Raw genomic sequence first — 19,169 nt, 5'->3', positions numbered from 1 at the left:
CTCGCCTCCCACGCGTCCCCAGCCTTGCAGTCACCCCCAGATCCCACCTCTCCCCCCGCCCCGGCACCGCCAAGGACCCGGAGCTGCTGGAGTAAGTGGAAACTGCTTTTAATCGTTAAATAAACTCGGCGACAGCCACCCACAGCTGAAGGCACCAGAGTCCCCGCTGCCGCCCGCTGGTCCCAGCAGAGGTGGATGGGGAAGCCAAGCTGGAGTGGGAGGGGACAAGGGAAGCGCGGAGCCGGGTGGCCCCCAGCCTCCATCTCCGGCGGGTTGGGGGCAGGAGCAGGGGCATCGTGGCTCTAATGCTTTCCCCGGGACCCCTTTGACCTGCCCGCCTGAGGGGGGGACGCAGCGCAGGGGACGCTGAGCTGGGCCCGACTCAAGCACATCAAGGCTGGGGGGCAGAACTGCGTTTTGGGGGTGCTACAGCCTCTCTGCCGGCCGTGCCCAGCCCCAAGGCGTGGATGGGGCTGCGGTGGGTGCCTGGCGTGGGGCCGTGTGTGCCGGGGAGGGTGCAGAGGTGGGGTGTGCAGTGTGAGCACAGGAGGGGTCTGCTCTCTGCCCGTGGCCAGCTCCAAAGGTCTGGGGAGGGGGAGCACAGCAGAGTATCATCCCCTCTGTCCCCAGCACCCTCCCCGTCCCTACCACACCTCACAGTGCTTGCCGGGGTTCATGGGGGAGCCCAGGGGGCAGCCGAAGTGTTCGACAAAGTCCCGGGAGTTGCTGAGGGTGCCGATGACACGGTACTTGTCGGGGCTGTGGGGGTCGGTCACCAGCCCTTCGTGGGAGCTCTCGGGCGTCCGGACGGAGCACCACACCTGGCGGAGCGGGAGCGGCCTCAGGGATGGGGGCAGAGCACCTCCCGGGATGGGGAGCTGCGGGGTGGCTCCGAGCAGCCAGGGAGGCACGGGAGCGGCATCATCTTGCTCCGCCCTACCTGCGCAAAGCCCACGAAGAACAGCTGGTGGTTGGTGAGCCCCAGGGCTGGCAGGCGCTTCTCCTCCCCGTTCTTCTGCAGCCAGGACTTGTAAGCCTGCGGGAGAGCTGGCCTGAAGCTCCGGGAAGGGACAGACAGGCAGGGGGTTCGTGGCCCCTCGGGATGGTGGCACTCACGTTGTAGGCTGCCTTGAGCCCGCCGTTGTCGGCGATGTTCTCGCCCAGGGTCTGCCGCCCGTTGACCTTCTCGCTGTGGACGGTGTAGCGGCCGTACTGCTCCGTCATGCACGCCGTCCGGTTCTTGAAGGCCTCCAGGGAGGAGTTCTGCCACCATGGCCGCAGGTTTCCCTCTTTGTCATACTCCCGTCCTGCAGGACCGAGCCGTGGGTTGGGGTGGGACCAGTGGAAGCCGTCCCTCTGCAGCCCCTCAGCTGCAGGGCTTCCCGAGGCAGAATGGGGTGTGGTGGGGGAATGGGCACCGGGGGATGCCAGGCGGACCTGCCACCTTGGGTCTATGCCCAGGGGAGAAGGCATCCTCCAGCCCCTGCTGTGGGCAGGCTCTGCCCGGGGCTCAGCCATGCACTTGGGTCCCCAGGCATCCCCCAGTGCATTCTCGCTATCCCAGCCCAGGTCTGTGACCCCAAATTCCCTCATTGACCCCATGTCGGCTCCGGGGCTGAGGTGAAGGTGCAAAGCAGAGTGGATGCGAGAGGGACCCATCCCATGCCCTGGAGGGAGGAGGATGAGAAGGGGGCTGGGGCTGCAGACACTGTGTCCTCACCAAGCGGATGAAGCGAAAGCTGCACAGAGAAGCCGGGGGAAGGTATCGGCAGGTGCCACCTGGGGAGACAGGACGATAGAAGGGGGTGGCCAGGGGAGCACGAGCACACACGATGCAATGGATGGCAAAGCGGGACCCCTGTGCACCCAGGGCACCTCTTCCCCATGCCAGGGGCAGGGGCTGGGGGGGGACAGGAAGGTGACAGGGGTCAGGGCCAGCACTGCCTGTGTGCTCTCACCTTGGTCATCAAACGCATGGGTCAGCTCGTGCCCCATCACCACGCCGATGCCACCAAAATTAAGGGCTCTGTGGGGCCATGGGAAAGAACCAGGTAAGTACAGGATGTGTTAATGATGCCATTGCAGCCACCCCATCTCTGTCTGGGCACCCAATGACACTTTGCTCCAGCTGGAACCCAGCTGGGAATCACTCCTGTTGGGGACACTGGTGGCCCTGAGGGGACTCAGGCGGTCTTGACTGCAGCATGTAAAGCCTTGAGGGACACTCAAGGCCTTCAGGGCTTTTGTTTGTGACTGTGGGGGACTTTGTGGCATGCTGGCCCTGATCCAACCCATGGCTCCAGGAGGTGCCCCCCATGCCAGACTCACTTGGGGTGGTTGCGGGCGTAGAAGGGAGCCTGGAGGATCCCAGCAGGAAAGACGATCCCGTTCTTGGTGGGCAGGTAATAGGCATTGACAGTCTGTGGGGTCATGCTCCACCTGGGCAGGGAGGTGGGACAGGGTACAGGCAGGGATGTGTCCCTCTCACCCCAGCCCCAGCGCCCTCCTGTGCCACTGCCCACCACAGGGCCTTGCCCAAGGCTGACACTTCTGCCCCCATGCTGTCACCAAGGACCTTGCCTGGGGATAAGCTACAGCTACCACAGGTGACCTGTGCTACCACAGGTGACCTACTGTGCTGTGCTACCCCTTGAGGGTGACCTCCTCCCCACTGAACCAGTGCCACCCAGGATCACATCCTCCCCTCCTCCCCGCCCTAGCCCACGCCTTACTGGTCGCGGTTGGGGGGCTTCCGGAGTTGGTCAGCCATCACTTTGGCAGAGAAGTTGTAGAAGTTGAGCATGTTTTGGAAGAAGGAGTCCTCAGAGACCTCGTACTGGTGAGGAAGAGGAGGGATGAGGAACACTGAGGTGGTTCCCCACACCCTGGCCAGGATGAACTCAGTGCTTGGGTGGCTTTGCATAACGTCCCAAATAGGGACATCGCTCAACAATGGGGCCCCCCCAAGCTTGGCATGACCAAGCTTCTCCCCCACAAGCCAGGTGCCCCCTACCCCATCATAGACGTCGTCCAGCTCCTTGTTGTCCAGAATGAAGTCAGGGAAGCCAATCATGTCGTAGATGGCATCAGCCTGCATGGGGAGAGGCCCCAGCAGTGAGACTGGGGGACTTATATGGACAGAGTGAGGTTTCCCGTCTACTTCCCTCCCTGGGGTCACCTTCTCCTTTGCAGCCTGCCTGGTCTTCTCATCCATCCAGTCCAGCTGGTCCAGGGATACCTCAAAGGCTGCACGGATCTCGCTGATCATCTCTTCAGCCTGGGGAGGGGAGGGAATGAAGGCCCCCTTCCCCCCACAATGCCTCGGTGGGGCAGGGTTGACAGGGTACAACCTCCCCAGGGCTAGGGGTCCCATTTTCCAGCTCCCTGCCTTCCAGCCCTGGGGCTTGGATAGAACTGGGGAGGAACCACGGATGGGGAGGGGATGGGGACAGAAGTATTCTCACGATGGCCTTGCTGTCCCGGTCAAAGGTGGCTTTGACGAAGAGGGAGCCCAGCGCAAAGCCCAGTGTGTCATCTGTGTTGGAGATGCAGGTTTGCCAGCGGGGCGTGCAGGACTGTGGGAGCGAGATGAAGGTCCGTGAAACCCTCAGCCACTCCCCTGCTCCCCTGCCTTCACCCAGCCTGGCTCTGCCTCATCACAGGGGAGATAGGCAGCAGCAAAACCCCCATCTCAAAAGATAAGTGGGTTCCCACTGAAGCATCCAGGTCTTAGCATCCCAAGGGCATCTGAAGGACAGAGGAGGTCCTGGCTGCTCCCAGGATGAGTGCAGAGGGGTCTGATCCCAGGGCCCTCCGTTACCTTCCTGGTGCCATAGAGTGTCTCCAGCAGCCTCTCCTGGGCTGTCTCGAAGCGCTGGTCCAGGCTGGAGGCGGTCTTCTGCACCAGGTTCCAGATCAGGTAGTTGTTCAGGATGCTGCAGGGGCAGAGAGATGCTGCAGCTCACACGGTCTATGACTTCAAAACACTGATGAGCCCAAAATGTGTCCCTGCTGTGGGGGCCACAGCCAGGGATATGAAGGAGCCTCACCTCCTGTCAGTGTCATTGATGAGGTCAGAGACCTGCTGAAGGTAGGTGTCCCCATACACCACCACAGGCTCTGTGTCCGCCAGCTCCAGTGGGGCCAGGGCATAGGAAAGGTAATCCAGCCAGTCAATGGCAGGGGCCAGCAGCTGGAGGGGACACAGGAAAGTGGCACCAGGGGTTATGCTGCTATGCTGCTCAGCATGCTCAATTCCTGGGGCATGCTCATGCATCCTGCTCAGCATGCTCAATTCCTGGGGCAGGAACTGTGTTTTCTTGGAAGGACTCAGAGTCCCTTACCACTCCAGATCCTTCTCTGCACCCCTCCTGCTGCTCTTAATGCTGCAGGACAAGGAGGGGACCCCTGGATCCCACAATATGAGCCGGCAGCTTCCCCCAGATGGTAACAACTGGGGAGATGGGCACTGCTTTTCAACACCCAGTGCATGTCCCACAGCAGATGGGGCTGCCCAGGGTGTCCCAGAGCGAGGACAGCAATGGGTACGGACCCCTTGGTGCCCTCTGGACAAGTCCCCATATGTCCCAGAAGGGTCTCGCCAGGCTGCTCTGGGCCATGCCCACCTGCAGCTCGGCAATGCTCATCTTGTGGTAGATCTTCTCGTCATCCCGCCGCTCAGCCTGGGGCACGGTGATGTTGGCCAGCTGGGTTTCAAAGTCCAGCACCTGCTGCATCTGGAGGCGGGTGGGCTCCGGGGTGCCCCCCAGCAGTGTGCCCAGCTCCACCATGTAGTCCAGGTACGCTGCCAGAACCTGTGGAACCCCAAGCCCTGCCTCAGTGCCAACAACAGCTCATCCCAGGTGGGCACCCAACAGGCAGGATGGAGATGCCAGGTGTGTCCCAGTGCTGCTCGCACCCCATTGCCATGGGTTTCCCCTGACTGCTGTTGGCAGCATGCCCAGCACCCAGCCTCACCCTCTCGTTGGCAGTCTTGTTCAGATAGTAATCCCGGGATGGGAGGAAAAGCCCTGACTGGTCCACCTGGGGGGAGAGAGGGGCAGTGTAGACATTCTGGTGTCCCCTGGTGTCTGCCACCCCTGGGGGCCAAAGTACCAACCTGGATGATGTTGCTGTTGGAGCTCTTGGAGTCTGCACCCACATACACTGTGAATAAGGGGGTTGCCCGGTATGTGCCTGACACGCTCTTGAGTACCTCCATGAAGCTGGTTTGGTTCCAGGAGCCAGTGATATTCCATCCCCCAATCTGCCAGCAGACAGACCCGGCATGTCAGAGAGGATGGGGTGCAACCCCGAGGTTTACTCCCTCCCTGGTTATGTGAAGAGCTAAGCAAGAGGTGTGCTGGGCTGAGCCCTGACAGCTCAGCTCACATGTGGGTGTCTGCCCACCTTGTCGATGAGCTCCATGAGAGGCTGGGAGCCCAGCTCCTCTATCCTCTGCTCCTTGAGGCAGGACAGGTAGTACCGCTGTGTCTTCCGCTCTGCCTCGCTGCTGGAGTTGAAGGTGGCGTTTTCTGCGGGAGGCTGTGGGTCAGCCCCAGTGACACGGGGGTCACCCCCTCAGTGTCTGTGACCCCTTGGTGCCCACCTAGGAGATGCTTCATGATGGCCTGGTTCTGGTCCCAGATGCTGTTGAAGGTGCTCCACTTGGAGCGCCCGTTGGGCAGCGGGTTCCTCTTAATCCAGCCCCCACACGAGTACTGGTAGAAGTCCTGGCACGGGTCCATCTCTGTATCCAGGGCCTCCAGGATCTTGCTGGCCACCCGGACACAGGCATCCGTCAGGCACGTGCTATGAGAGGGATCTGGCAGGGAAGGCATGCCTGGGGCTGGGCGAGTGTACTGGGGAAAACCGAGGCACGGAGCGGGGCCAAGCCCTGTCTGTACCCCAGGATGGGCAGAGCACCTGGAGCAGGTACCCTGGGCTGACCCCTCACTCCTCATCCTCCCGTGTCCTCCCGGGTGTGGGGACACCGCTGCCAAGTCTCCCTACCTCTGCGGTACTGAATGGCCAGAGTGACGATGGCGACGCTGAGCAGCAGGGCCAGGGAGACGGCGATGGCGCAGAGCACCAGCTCCAGCTGGCTGCGTGAGGCCAGGCGGCTCAGCAGCGTCCCCGGCCCCTTCCGGAACCCCACCTGGGCAGGAGCAGGACCTGCCATCGCACCATGGGGGGCCAAACATCACTGCCCCCCCTTCCCTCCCTGCCACTCCCCAGTGCCTGGTGTGTCTGCATGAGGAGGTGGGGACCAGGGCATCCCTCCCCACCAGCCCTGGCAAGCCACTGGTGGGTGCTGGCAGGCCCCCCGCAAGCCACAAGGAAGGACGATCGTCCAGGCACACTCTGTGCCGCATTTTGGCTGACTCCCAGCACATCCCTGGGGACAGCCATGTCTGGCTTGGCTCCCAACCCTGCTCCCACTGCCCACTTGGTTGCAGGCAGGCCCCAGAGGGTAAGGACAGGGGCTAGAGAGTATGGAGAGGGGAAGGATGGAGAAACCGGGGCAGACCTCACCTCCACGCTGTCGGGAGAGGCGCTGCCATCCCCCGCTGGCTCCGGCCCCTCCTCGTCCTGCAGCGTGGCACGCTTGTAGTTGGGCATCTGCTAAGGGAGGGAGCGTGCTGGGGCAGGGGCGTGGGGGTAGCTGTTCCCCGCCCTGCCACACCCTCTGGCTCTTATGGCAGGGCCAAGTGCCTGCTCAGTGAGTACACAGTGGGGCTGAGGCAGCCCCTGACCCCCCTCAGTGTGCCTGGGCCTCCCCCAGAGGTTGTCCCCAGGCCTGTGTGGCCCTGGAGAGCTCGGGGAGTGCTGCTAATGAGGGGCTTGGGGGGCCGTCACCGGAGCATCCCTCTGCACAGCCATGGCACCAGCCCTGCCGACAGGTGACACATTGCCACGGAGACATGGTCCCCATCACCAAGCAACGGTTTCCTAGTACTGCTGTCTCACCCCTCCTCCCCTGACTGGAACTTTCCATGCAGATGTGCACCGGTCTGAAACATCTGGACGTGCCTCCAGCTCCATCATGGCTCTGGGGGTGACCAGGGTGCAGGACAGAGTGTGCAAGGGGAGAAGGGGCACTGCAGTGTGAACCAGCCAGCAGGGCAGGGTCCCCCTTACTCCTGGCCTTGCCAGGCAGCTTGCACAGATCCAGCCGTGAGGGCTGCTGAGGACTCAGCCAAGAGGGAGGTGGTGGAGTTGAGCCAGCAGCATTGGTGGGGGGGATAAGCCAGAAGAAAATGCTGGAGGTTTTGGTGGAAGGGAATCAGCAGTGCCGCTGGTTGTGAGCTCTCCTTAGGCTTCAGAGTTAACGGCTGGGTGAGTTGCAGCTCACCCTCCAGCCTGTGCTGCAGACTAAAGTGAATGCCCAGCCTGCAGGGCTGGTGTCACGGGCCGGGAAGGAGCTGGGGTGGGATGGATGATGGGCAGGGAGGAAAGCAAGGAGAGTGCCTCATGCCCAGCTCTGCCCACTGCCACACTGCTGGGATGAGGAGGGGGCATTGCCAAGGGCTGCAGCAGGAGGGTGGGATTGGCAGGAGATGGCAGGAGCCCCCCACTGAGTCGGGCTCCTGGAAGATGCTGGCATTAGGAAGGATTGCTCAGCATCCTGTAAGAGCTTGGCCAGCCTGGCCCCCCCACCACCCCAGCTCTCCTCATCGTGCTCCTTTCCGCTCCTGGGTGGTCCTCATCCTGGGCAATAGCCAGCACCCCCTCTCCAGCATCTTCTGTGCCATCCTCAAGGCAGGAGCCTATTTCTGGGGCTCCTCCTACCCCCTCTGTAGGGCTGAGACCCATGGGGACAGGGCCCCCTGCCCCCTCCAGAGGTGCTGTCTTGGGGCTCACCCTATGAGCAGCATTACCGTACTCGGTGGAGTAGGGTTTGTGGGGCCATGGCTGAACCACCCCAGTTCCCTCTGTCCATCCCCAGGCAGGGATTTGGAGGGGGGGGGTCCCTCTTCCTCCACCATGGGAGACAGGGACCCTCTAGCCACTCAGTTCCCTTAGCCCCGGCACCACGCAGCCCCTGCATCCCATAGGCTCTCGCCGCCCCCCGTAATCCGCCAGTCCCCCCCGCCCTCCCTCCCTCCCTCTGGTTCCCGAAGCCCCCGCAGCCCTTCCAGCTCCTTGAGTTCTCCAGCCCCGGGGCTCTCCTGTGCGCCGACCCCCTCCTGTCCCCCTCGCCGAGCCCCTCGCCGCTGTCCCCCGTCCCCCCTCCTCTTGCTCTCCTCCCTGCCGCGCCGCTGCCCCGGGCACTCACGGCTTGTCCAAGCTCCTGTAGGGCCACGTTCATCCTGGCCATCCCGGGCCGCCTCCTGCCTAGCTCCGCTCCCCGCCCGGGCCGCGCCGGGCCCCCGCCGCCGCCGCAGCGCCGCCTGCCTCCGCCGCCGCCATGGCCCGCACCGGGCGCCGCGCTGCCGCCAAGACCGGCACCGGGGCTGGGCAGGGATGGGGCCGGGTGGCGATGGGGCCGCGCCGGAGGGATGGAGCCGCAGGGGCTGAGACCGGAGGCGCGCGGACCGCAGACACCGGGCGGGGGCGACGGGAGCCGGGAGGGGCTGGAGCGGCGACCCCGGTGCCCAGCCCAGTGGCACCGCTCAGCTCCGCTCGGCCCGGCCGCCCCAGCGGGGTGACCGCCGTGCTCACGGGAGGAGCTCCGCACCGGTATCGGCACCGGCACCGCCGCTTGCACCCCGGGAGAGCCGCAAAGGCGCCGAGACGGTGAGCCGCAAAGGCACCCGCAGCCTCCCTCACCGACACCGGCGCTCGGACCGGCGCCCTCACCGGCTCGGGCAGCACAGCTCGGGCTCACATGCGGCTGCCCGCAGCCGGCACCGGCACACGCAGACAGGGACACAGGGAGCGGCTCCTGTCTTCAGCGCCCAGGGGGGCACAGCAGCGCCGCACGGTACCGGTCACCGGCGCCGGCAGCGGCCGGTAATGGTGCACAGCGGCGGCAGCACGCCGTGCACCGGCACGCGGGCACACCCCCAGCGCAGCACCCGCACAGCTGGATGCACTCTGACACCCCGTCCCGGTACCGAAAGGACGGCACCCCGATGTCACCCCTAGGCCCACGCCACACGCACCCAGGGGTGCACAGCCGTGGCCAGAGCCTTGGCAGTGAGCAAAGGCCGGGGCTGTGCACAACTTCACATCCTGCCCCGATGGCTCCCAGCCCTGTGTGACCCCCTGTGCGGGACAGGGCTCCCCGCAGGTCACCCGCTCGGTGCCCGGGGGCTCAGGGGGTGAAAGTGCTCCCCAGGGTACCACGCGGGAGCGGGTACCGGTTTGGGCAGCGCCCTGTCCATCCAGCCAGGGACACAGCATGGAGGGGTGTGTGTGAACACGGGTGGTGGGGCACCAGGCTGCCCGCGGGTGTCTGTGACCTGCGGGGGCCACGGCAAGCCTGCCAGCAATGCTGCTTCACTTGCCCAGCTCGGGTGGCAGCGTTGCCCGTGCCAAGGTGGTGGAGCCCCGGGGCTCCAGCCGGCAGTGCAGCGGCCGGTGTCAGCGTCAGTGCCGGTGTCACTACTGGTGTCTCAGTGTCGGTACCGGTGTCAGGGTCAGTGCCGGTGTCACTACTGGTGTCTCAGTGTCGGTACCGGTGTCAGGGTCAGTGCCGGTGCCAGTGCTGCTGCCGGCGTCAGTGTCTATGCCCGTGTCAGTATGGTGTCGGTGCCGGCGTCATTGTCAATGTCGGTACTGGTTTCAGTATCGGTGTCGGTTTCAGTGTTGGTGCCGGTACTGGTTTCAGTGTCAGTGCCAGTGTCAGTGTCGGTACCGGTGACAGTATCAGTGTCAGTACCGGTTTCAGTGCCGGTGCCGGTGTCACTGTCGGTACCGGTACCGGTTTCAGTGTCAGTGCCGGTACTGGTTTCAGTGTAAGTGCCGGTGTCAGTGTCAGTGTCGGTACCGGTACCGCTTTCAGTGTCGGTGCCGGTACCGGTGCCCCCAGCACGTGGGGCCGCCCCGCCCTTGGCCCCGCCCCCGGCGCGCGGCGGTGCCGTCACGGCGTTGCGCAGGCGCGGTGCGGCGGAAGCACGGCCGGGCGAACATGGACGCGGGCGGTGGCGGCGGACAGAGCCGGGTGCAGGGTGGCCCCGGGGCGGGCGGCGACGAGAAACCCACGCCGCCCTGGGGCCGGGACCGCCGGGACCCGCCCTCCGGGCCCGAGAAGGAGCAGGAGCTGGTGAGTGCCGCCGCGCCGCGGGCCGCAGCTGAGTCACGGCCCGTTCGGGCCCGCGTCACCGGCGGGGCAGGACGTCATCTCGCGTCACGGGGTTGGCCGGCATCCCTCCGGGAACCGAACGTCATCCCACGTCACGGGGGCGGCCAGCATCCCTCCGGGGACTCCCTCCAGCGCGGCCGCCTGACGGCAGCGAGGGTTCCCTCCCGCGGGGCCCCGGGACGTCATGGGGTGCCCGCGTGACGCAATCGAGGGTTCCCCTTTCTGGGCGGGGGGCCCGGGGGTCCCAGAGCAGCGTTGGTGAGGGAAGCTGTGGTGTAACCGGGGGGTGTGTGTGGCAGTGGGCACTATGGAGGATCCCCGCTTTGCCCAGCACGGGGTGACCTTGGCTCAGGGGATCCCCGTGGGCTGAGGGACACAGTCTGTGGGTGAAGGGGCTGCTGTCAGTGGGGTGCCCCCCGTTGGACTGTGACCTGACGTGCCCCTCTCTGTGGGGTTGTTTTTATACAGCACAGAGTGATAGGAGAGGTGCATCTCACACCCCGGGAATGGGTGGTTTCTTTGGGAAGGTATCCCCAGGAATGTGAGCATTGCTCCACCCTGGCAGCACTGGGGCAGGGTGGTGTCCTGAGCAATGAGTGCATCCCTTTGTCCTGGTATCCCTGTGGCTTGGGGTGACATCCCTGCTTCTGTCACACTCAGACTTCCTGTGCTCTGCACCCTTAACTTTGCTTTTTTCTGTGCATTTTGGCAGTCTGAGGAGGACAAGCAGCTGCAAGATGAGCTGGAGATGCTGGTGGAGCGCCTGGGGGTGAGTCTGTGCTGTGTCCCTCAGCAAGGATTTGACTCTGTCTGTCTCTTGCTTGCGGCTGTTCCTAGTGCAGTGGAGATGGGGGGATTTTACTGTGAGTGGGGTGGGCCCCTGCTTGTCTGCTGTGATCTGTCCTCCAGCCTTGCTGCCTGTCTGACCTGGGCCCGAGGGACCTCTGTGTCCCTGGTGTGAGAGAGGCTTTCAGCCCTGCTGTGCCCTCCTTCTCCGGCTCTTGGGCTGCAGGAGGCAGCCCAGGGTGTGGGGCTGTTCTGCTAAGAGCCATGGCTGTGTTTGGGGAGGGCTGGTGAGGCGGTGGCTCAGGAACCAGCCCCTTGCTCTCTGACAGGCAGCTTCCCTCTGCAGGAGAAAGACACATCACTTTACCGCCCAGCCCTGGAGGAGCTGCGGAGGCAGATCCGCTCTTCCACCACCTCCATGACCTCCGTTCCCAAACCCCTCAAGTTCCTACGGCCCCATTATGGCAAGCTGAAGGAGATCTATGAGAACATGGCTCCAGGAGAGAACAAGGTATAAACTCTTGGCCCCACCATCCCATGTGACTCAGGGGACAGTGCTGGGGCAGGCAATCGCAGAGCCCTCTGGACCCTGGGATCTAACAGCACTCTGTGTGACTTGCTCCAGGGGGTTATAACTTGTCAGGATTGTACCTTTGCCACCTGTGGTGGTTTGCAGGCACAGGGAGGGTGTTGTGTCCCTGGCTGCCCCTGGTTCCCTGTGCCTGGCCTGTGTCTGGAGCTCTGCATTCTTTCTGCAGCGCTTTGCAGCAGACATCATTTCTGTCCTGGCCATGACCATGAGTGGGGAGCGTGAGTGTCTGAAGTACCGGCTGGTGGGTTCCCAAGAGGAGCTGGCATCCTGGGGGCATGAGTACGTCAGGTAAGCCTGAGGGGGACCCAAAGGGAAGGATAAGGGCTTAGGGGAATTTCCTGGAGCACTTTAGCTCTGGCCTGTGTGGGATGTGTCTTGACTAGCTGGTCATGTGTTCAGCTGTCCTTATCACACCTGCGCTTGTGTCGCTTCATGCTCTATTCACGCTGCAGAGGTCTTGCTGCCATGGCCTCTGAAATCTCTGGTCTTAACCTTGTTTCTCCTCTGGCCTTGTCCCCCATAAGGTCTGCAGAATGCAGAGCCTCCATAAACAGCACACAGGCCTGGCTAACTGGGAGCAGCTGCTCCCCATTCTCATGGCTCAGTGAAACTGGTTTTTGTAGTGGTGATGTCCCTTTGTTCCTGCAGGCACTTGGCAGGAGAGGTGGCCAAGGAGTGGCAGGAGATTGATGAAGCTGACAAGGCTCAGAGGGACACACTCCTCACCCTGGTCAAGGAGATTGTCCCCTACAACATGGCCCACAACGCAGAGCATGAGGCCTGTGACCTGCTCATGGAGATAGAACAGATGGACATGCTGGAGAAGTACATCGATGACAATGCCTACTCTAAAGTGTGCCTCTACCTGACCAGGTGAGGGGGCTTGGCAGGCTGAGGTGCTGGACAGGGCCTGACCCCTGCTGGGCCAAGGTTGCCTGATCTGGTTGTCACCCTCATGTCTGTCTCCTCCTTGAAGCTGTGTAAGCTATGTCCCGGAGCCCGAGAACTCGGCTCTCTTGCGCTGTGCCCTGGGCATCTTCCGCAAATTCAATCGCTACCCTGAAGCCCTGCGCCTGGCTCTGATGCTCAATGATGTGGAGCTGGTGGAGGACATCTTCACTTCCTGCAAAGATGTGTAAGCAGAGATGTTTCCTGCCCTCTGCAGCCTTTGCTCATCCTGGTGGGGCACGGCTCCCCATCTGGGCAGAGATAGGTTGGATCTGTCACTGTTAGAGGTGTCTGGGGTTTTGGATTGAGACTCTTGTCCCTGAAATGAGGATGGACAGGAGTGGGTCATGTCTGTATGCCCTGGGAAGGGCAGGTTGGCTCACTGCTTGGTGAGCCTCTGTTTGTGCTGGGGCTTGCTGGGTTCTGGACTCTCAGGAAACCCCTCCTCTCTGCACAGAGTTGTCCAGAAGCAGATGGCCTTTATGCTGGGCCGCCATGGGGTCTTCCTGGAGCTGAACGAGGATGTGGAGGAGTACGAGGACTTAACAGAGATCATGTCCAATGTCCAGCTCAACAGCAATTTCCTGGCCTTAGCCAGAGAGGTGAGCGTCTCGGCTGGGAAAAGCACCCTGGGCTACCTCCAACTGTGGCTGCCCTGGCTGCCAGGCTCTGTGGTAAAATTTGAGAAGAAATCCATCATCCCCATGATCTGGGCCAGACACCACCTGGAGAGGTTGCCATTGTAGCATGTGCTGGCCAGGAGCTAACCCCCTTCTCCCTTGTCTTTGCAGCTGGACATCATGGAGCCTAAAGTGCCAGATGATATTTACAAAACCCACCTGGAGAATAACCGTAAGGGCTTGTGTTGTGGCTTTTATGGTCCCTGCCTGAGTGGAGTTCTTGAGGCTGCCAAGCACCTCTGAGCCTGTGTGGTCAGATGTGTATCTGAGGTGGGCAGATGGCCTGCTCATGGTCTCTGACCTGTGGATTTGGGCTTCTCCTTCCTGCTGATGGGACAGGTCCTCGTTCCCCTGTGGTGTGGGATGGCTGCATGTTGAGGGCTGGCAGGGCTTCTGTTGCTGCTTTCCTCACCCTGTTGTTGTTCCACAGGGTTTGGGGGAAGTGGTTCCCAAGTGGACTCAGCCCGGATGAATTTGGCCTCCTCCTTTGTGAACGGCTTTGTGAATGCTGCCTTTGGACAGGACAAGCTGCTGACAGATGATGGCAATAAATGGTTGTACAAGAACAAGGACCATGGTGAGTTAGCAGGGCTGGAGGTGCCTCTAGGCTTGGGGTTACCACCCTGTCCCTTTTGGGGTAAGGGTGGCTGAGCTGGCCTATGTCCCTGGCTACCACAAGCCCCAGACGGGGCACACCTGTTCAGGCCTGATGAGGGCCTTTCTTCCCTGGAACCACAGGGATGCTGAGTGCTGCAGCCTCGCTGGGCACAATCCTGCTGTGGGACGTGGACGGGGGGCTCACACAGATCGACAAGTACCTGTACTCCTCAGAGGATTACATCAAGGTCAGTGTCAGATCCTGGCTCTGTGTCTGCGTGGGGCAATCCTGCCGTGAGCTGGGTGTGCAGCTGACTGGGGAATGGTCCTTGCTTTGGTCCCCTGTGCAGCTTAGCTCCTGCACAGAGAAGGGCTGGATGCCCTGTGTCCCAGGCTTTTGAGCAGCTCACAGCGAGGTCCTGGTTTCTTGGAGACTGCCTGAAGCACCCTTAGGGCTCCCCTTGTCACAGAGCTATGACCTTTGGATTTCTCAGCTTGATCCAGAGCGGTGTTGCCCACTTTGTACCAACTTGCCCATCCTGGGGAGTGGGTGTGATGTGTGAGGTGACATCAGTCACTGGCTGGCAGGGGCTTTGTGTGTTGGTGGCTAGTGTGTGATGATGCTTCTGCCTTGCAGTCTGGAGCCCTCCTGGCCTGTGGCATCGTCAACTCAGGGGTGAAAAATGAGTGTGACCCTGCCCTGGCCCTCCTGTCTGACTATGTCCTGCACAACAGCAACACCATGAGGATTGGAGCCATTTTTGGGTAAGGGCCTGGCCCCAGCCTCCCCATGCTGCACAGGGTGGTGCAACTCCTCCCTCACACCTCTCTGGACTCTGTGCAGGCTGGGACTGGCGTATGCGGGCTCCAACCGCGAGGATGTCCTGACTTTGCTGCTGCCTGTGATGGGAGACTCCAAGTCCAGCATGGAGGTAGGGTGTGAGGCAGGGTTTGCCTGTGATTCCTGCTTCCCCATCCAGTGCCCCGGGGCTCCTGGGAATACAAGCGCTGTCCTGCAGCCAGCTTGAGCCCCAAGAGCAAGGCCACGTGTCCTTGCCCAGCACTGTGCTGTGCCAGAAAAGCATGACCCTATTTTCCTTATCTGAGCTGCTGCCACAATGGGATTGCAGCAGATTTAGGAGGGTAGGAAACCATCAGGTCTCCCAGTAGCCCAGATTTTCATAGGAAGTGGAGACTAAGGGTACCTAGTGCTATAAGCCAGCTTACTCTGAGCTGTCCCTGGGTATGACATGGCTCCTTCCCCCATCACTAGGTGGCTGGTGTGACTGCCCTGGCCTGTGGGATGATATCAGTGGGCTCCTGCAATGGGGATGTCACCTCGACTATCCTCCAGACCATCATGGAGAAATCAGAGACAGAACTGAAGGATACCTATGCCCGATGGCTGCCACTTGGCCTGGGCTTGAACCACTTGGGTAAGGCTGGACAGTGCCAGTGGCTCATGGGTTGGGGGATGGGGTGGGAGTATCCCTCTACTGCTGTCCTTTAATCACTACACTTTCCTTGACAGGGAAGGGAGAGGCAATTGAGGCCATCCTGGCAGCGCTGGAGGTGGTGTCGGAGCCATTCCGCAGCTTTGCCAACACGCTGGTGGATATCTGTGCTTATGCGGGTGAGTTGGGCTGGTCGAGGTGCGGGGAGGCAGGAGCAGGTCCAGGGTCCTCTTCCTGCTGATCCTGGCCCTCCACTTTCTGCCCAGGCTCAGGGAATGTCTTGAAGGTGCAACAGCTCCTGCACATCTGCAGTGAGCATTTTGACTCCAAGGAGAAAGAGGAGGACAAGGACAAAAAGGACAAGAAAGAGAAGGAGAAGAAAGAGAGCTCAGCTGACATGGGTGCTCACCAGGTGGGGAAATGTGGGCTGGGGTCTGTGTTCCTGGAGCAGGAACTGGCTTTGGAAGGGTCCCTAAGGCCCTTGTGGTGTCAGAGCAGAGGGAAAACAGCTCCCAGCTGGATCCCCTGCTCACCCTGTCCCCCTAGGCTTGGGGTGGGCACAGAGGCTTAAGAACCTGTGTGTTGGGCTGGGTGCTCCCTGCCTGGCGCTCAGTGCCTGTGTCCCTGCAGGGCGTGGCGGTGCTGGGGATCGCGCTCATTGCCATGGGCGAGGAGATTGGTGCGGAGATGGGCCTGCGCACATTCGGCCACCTGGTGAGTGACACCAGGGGACAGCACAGCTGGGAAGGGGTCTCACTCAAAAACCTGGGTATTGCCTCACATCTCAGTAGCCTTGCTGTGCTTGGTGATCTGAGTCTAACACCATTGACACCAGGGGACAGCACAGCTGGGAAGGGGTCTCACTCAAAACTGGGTATTGCCTCACATCTCAGTAGCCTTGCTGTGCTTGGTGATCTAACACCCACGTCCCCTCTGTGCAGCTGCGGTACGGGGAGCCCACCCTCCGCCGTGCTGTGCCCCTGGCCCTGGCTCTTATCTCAGTCTCCAATCCCCGGCTCAACATCCTCGATACCCTCAGCAAGTTCTCCCACGACGCTGACCCCGAGGTCTCCTACAACTCCATCTTTGCCATGGGCATGGTGGGCAGTGGTAAGCCTGGGGACAGCCTGGTTTGGGGTTTGTTTAGGGGGAAAGGTGGGAGACCCGTGCCTTGTACACTACTCTGCCTATGCCTCCTTGTCCCCAGGTACCAACAACGCCCGGCTGGCAGCAATGCTGCGGCAGCTGGCCCAGTACCACGCCAAAGACCCCAACAATCTCTTCATGGTGCGGTTGGCCCAGGTGATGATACTGTGCTTGTGTGTGGAAGGGGAAGTTTGGGGTCCCTGGATGTGGGAGGAGAGTGGTGTCCTGGGGATGTCACCCTCCTGAGGGCAGGGATGGGAGTCCCAGGTTACTCTGTCATTCTTTCATGTACTTTCTCTGCCACACCAGGGCCTGACTCATCTGGGCAAGGGGACACTCACCCTGTGCCCATACCACAGTGATCGCCAGCTCATGAGCCAGGTGGCTGTGGCTGGGCTGCTGACCGTCCTTGTGTCCTTCCTGGATGTGCGCAACAGTGAGTGCTGTTGGCTCTGTCCCCCCAGTTCTCTCTGCCTCGCAGCGTGGGCATTGCTCAGCCCCTTTACTTCTGTCTTCCCTCCAGTTATCCTGGGCAAGTCCCACTACATTCTCTATGGCCTTGTTGCTGCCATGCAGCCCCGCATGCTGGTCACCTTCGATGAGGAGCTGCGGCCTCTGCCCGTGTCGGTTCGGGTAGGACAGGTAAGGGGCAGCCAGGGCTGGGGAGGAGTGTGCTGATGTCCCTCTGTGTCCCTGGCATTGACCTCACTCTTCTCTCACAGGCTGTGGATGTGGTGGGCCAAGCAGGCAAGCCCAAAACCATCACTGGCTTCCAGACTCACACAACACCAGTGCTGCTGGCACACGGAGAGCGGGCAGAGCTGGCCACAGAGGAGCACGTGCCTGTGACACCGATCCTGGAGGGATTTGTTATCCTACGCAAGAACCCCAACTATGATGTTTGAGCCAAGGGGAAGCTGGGGGGTGGGTAGGTGGTTTGGGAGGGGAGGGAAAAAACCTAGTTTGTTTTTGTTACTGAGAGTCAAGGAAATAAACTATGTGGAGACTAGTGCTGCCCTCTTCTCCTTGTGCTGGGAGTGGGCTGGGCTGTCATCCTTTTGGGTGTGCCTGTGGCCCGTGGAGGCTGTGCACAGTGCAGATCCCAACATGCAGGGTATGAACACAGAGTTGTGGGGTGCCGTGCCCCACAGCATCCAGCTGTGCCCTGTGTGCATGCCTGGCACAGCCACATGTGCTCAGAGTGTGCAACTCCCCTTTAGCCCAGCATGGCCTGTCCCTGGCTGGGACTGCCCTCCTGGGGGGTTTTGGCTGGCAACTCTGAGCTTTCAGCTGCCCTGCCAGATGTGCTGGGCTCTGCCATCATTTGGTGCCGCTCCAGAGCTGACACGGGTTAAAAGCAGTCAGGGAGGTGGGGTTAGAACCCACATGGGAAGTATTTTTAGCGAAGAGGAAGGCCCTGCCCTGTTTCCTAAACTGACAGTGTCTGGATCCTGCTGTGCCCCAGCTGGGTGAACAGGAGAGGCTGTGTTTGGGTGGGAGTGGGATGGATGCAGGGTGGGGGTGAGGTGCTGCGTTCTGCGGGGTACAGCGTGGGGACCAGGTTCCCTGTGGGTGTGAGGTGCTGGGTGCAGCTCCTGCCTGGGAGAGGGGTGGGTGCTGGACGGGCGCAAGTCCCGTGTCAGAGCAGATCCTGGGTGCATGCATGTCCCGGGAAGGTGCACGAGGGTGCAGCCATGGCTGTGGCCAGAGTCGGATGGAGCACGGGTGGGTGCACGCCGGGACAAGGTCAAGTTCTGGGCGAGGCCGGGTCCCGGTGGTGCCAAGCACCGAATGGGTGCGGGTGCCGCTGGTGCCGCTCCCTGAGTGGTTGTGGGACCCGGGTGGTGCCAGGCGCCGGCTGAGCGTGCGTCCCGAACGGTGCCGGCGCCAGGCGCGCCCACTCCGCTCGTGACCCTGCCCGGGGCGCGCGGCGGCGGGTCGGGGCGGCGGGCGTGGCTGCGGGGACGGGGCGTGGCCATGTGGAGGGGGTGGGGGGGCGCCGGTACCGGGGCCGCGCGTGCCGCCCTATTCCTCCCCCTTCCCCGGGCTTCGCTTCGCCGGGCCTTGTCGCGCCGCCGCCGCCGCCACCACGTGGGTGCCGCCCCGCCGCCGCCACCCCCTTCCCACGCCCTGTCCCGTGCTTCGCTCCGCTGCTGCGCCGGGCCCCCCGCTCGTCCCGATGGTCCCCACATCCCGGTGATCCCGCGGCGGCGGCGTCGGTCCGCGCCCACGTGCCGGCCGGTGCACCCCGCCGCCGCCGCCGCACACGTGCTCCCGGCGCCGCGCCCGCCTAGGCCCGGCGCCGCCGCCGCATGTGCTGCGAGCGCTGCCGCCCCCGCCCCGCCGCGACCCTCCTCTCGTGCCGCCGCCGGTGCCCGCGGGGCCGCGGTTGCGGCCGGCAGTGACACGTGTCCTTGGCAGAGGCCGCCGCCGCCGCGGGGGGGAGCGGGGCCGCCGGATGCCGCACCGGGCACCGCACCGCGCCCTCCCGCCGCCGTGATGGTGGTGCCGCCGCCCCGGGACGGAACCGGCCGCAGCCGCCGGTTTGGCCTCCGCCTCGGCCTGGGGGCGAGGCCGCGCTTGGGCCTGGCGGGGCCGGCCGCTCTCGGGCCACCGCCGCGGCCTGTCCCAGCTCCGCCGTCGGTGATTCTTGTCTTGTCCCCCGCTCCCCCGTGCGTTCCCGCCTCCCCGAACTACTGCTCCCGTGCCCCGGCCCC

At 62.6% G+C, this 19,169-nt stretch overlaps 3 protein-coding genes across 8 annotated transcripts in view; 2 read left to right on the top strand and 1 right to left on the bottom strand.

The window, feature by feature from the left end:
* Positions 1-92: 92 nt before the first annotated feature.
* ECE2 (endothelin converting enzyme 2) lies at positions 93-8,370 on the bottom strand. Its single transcript, XM_041405880.1, has 19 exons — positions 8,279-8,370; positions 6,535-6,621; positions 6,013-6,157; positions 5,609-5,824; positions 5,410-5,534; positions 5,120-5,266; positions 4,978-5,043; positions 4,626-4,814; positions 4,050-4,192; positions 3,821-3,935; positions 3,465-3,575; positions 3,179-3,277; positions 3,014-3,091; positions 2,733-2,836; positions 2,329-2,439; positions 1,959-2,026; positions 1,117-1,307; positions 941-1,036; positions 93-821 (listed from the first exon to the last, which is right to left on the bottom strand). The coding sequence occupies exons 1-19, from the start codon at positions 8,318-8,320 to the stop codon at positions 645-647; spliced, it is 2,310 nt and encodes a 769-aa protein (XP_041261814.1). The 5' UTR covers positions 8,321-8,370; the 3' UTR covers positions 93-644.
* A 1,662-nt stretch (positions 8,371-10,032) lies between these two features.
* Positions 10,033-17,461, top strand: PSMD2 (proteasome 26S subunit ubiquitin receptor, non-ATPase 2). Its single transcript, XM_041405956.1, has 21 exons — positions 10,033-10,210; positions 10,962-11,018; positions 11,382-11,546; positions 11,794-11,915; positions 12,276-12,500; positions 12,604-12,762; positions 13,033-13,177; positions 13,367-13,427; positions 13,686-13,832; positions 13,994-14,100; positions 14,490-14,617; positions 14,697-14,784; positions 15,126-15,288; positions 15,384-15,485; positions 15,573-15,718; positions 15,937-16,020; positions 16,248-16,416; positions 16,514-16,608; positions 16,762-16,888; positions 16,976-17,094; positions 17,175-17,461. Exons 1-21 carry the CDS (start codon positions 10,076-10,078, stop codon positions 17,355-17,357), a joined length of 2,727 nt encoding a protein of 908 aa, XP_041261890.1. The 5' UTR covers positions 10,033-10,075; the 3' UTR covers positions 17,358-17,461.
* A 958-nt stretch (positions 17,462-18,419) lies between these two features.
* The window catches only part of EIF4G1 (eukaryotic translation initiation factor 4 gamma 1), an 18,094-nt gene continuing 17,344 nt past the window's right edge, over positions 18,420-19,169 (top strand). For 5 of the 6 annotated variants that reach the window (XM_041405640.1, XM_041405635.1, XM_041405634.1 and 2 more), the window contains exon 1: positions 18,420-18,543. The gene's annotated coding sequence lies outside the window, so the exon portion shown is untranslated. The remainder of the gene's footprint in view (positions 18,544-19,169) is intronic. The other variant, XM_041405631.1, reaches the window with a different exon arrangement.

The sequence above is a fragment of the Onychostruthus taczanowskii genome, unplaced genomic scaffold, assembly GCF_017590055.1.
Source record: "Onychostruthus taczanowskii isolate IOZ18803 unplaced genomic scaffold, ASM1759005v1 scaffold24, whole genome shotgun sequence".
In the NCBI taxonomy this organism is placed as follows: Eukaryota; Metazoa; Chordata; class Aves; order Passeriformes; family Passeridae; genus Onychostruthus; species Onychostruthus taczanowskii.
Note: the sequence above shows the minus strand (reverse complement) of the source record. Positions and strands in the feature narration are given on the sequence as shown.

What these genes read in the sequence shown, in the direction of transcription:
- ECE2 (XM_041405880.1), bottom strand. Translation starts at nt 8,320, where the DNA reads ATGGCCAGGATGAACGTGGCCCTACAGGAGCTTGGACAAGCC. An exon ending in CATCATGAAGCATCTCCTAG is followed by an intron (nt 5,535 to 5,608) that starts GTGGGCACCAAG and finishes AGCCTCCCGCAG; the next exon opens with AAAACGCCACCTTCAACTCC. An exon ending in GGCTCAAGGCAGCCTACAAC is followed by an intron (nt 1,037 to 1,116) that starts GTGAGTGCCACC and finishes GCTCTCCCGCAG; the next exon opens with GCTTACAAGTCCTGGCTGCA.
- PSMD2 (XM_041405956.1), top strand. Translation starts at nt 10,076, where the DNA reads ATGGACGCGGGCGGTGGCGGCGGACAGAGCCGGGTGCAGGGTGGCCCC. An exon ending in AGGATTGGAGCCATTTTTGG is followed by an intron (nt 14,618 to 14,696) that starts GTAAGGGCCTGG and finishes GACTCTGTGCAG; the next exon opens with GCTGGGACTGGCGTATGCGG. An exon ending in GGATATCTGTGCTTATGCGG is followed by an intron (nt 15,486 to 15,572) that starts GTGAGTTGGGCT and finishes CTTTCTGCCCAG; the next exon opens with GCTCAGGGAATGTCTTGAAG.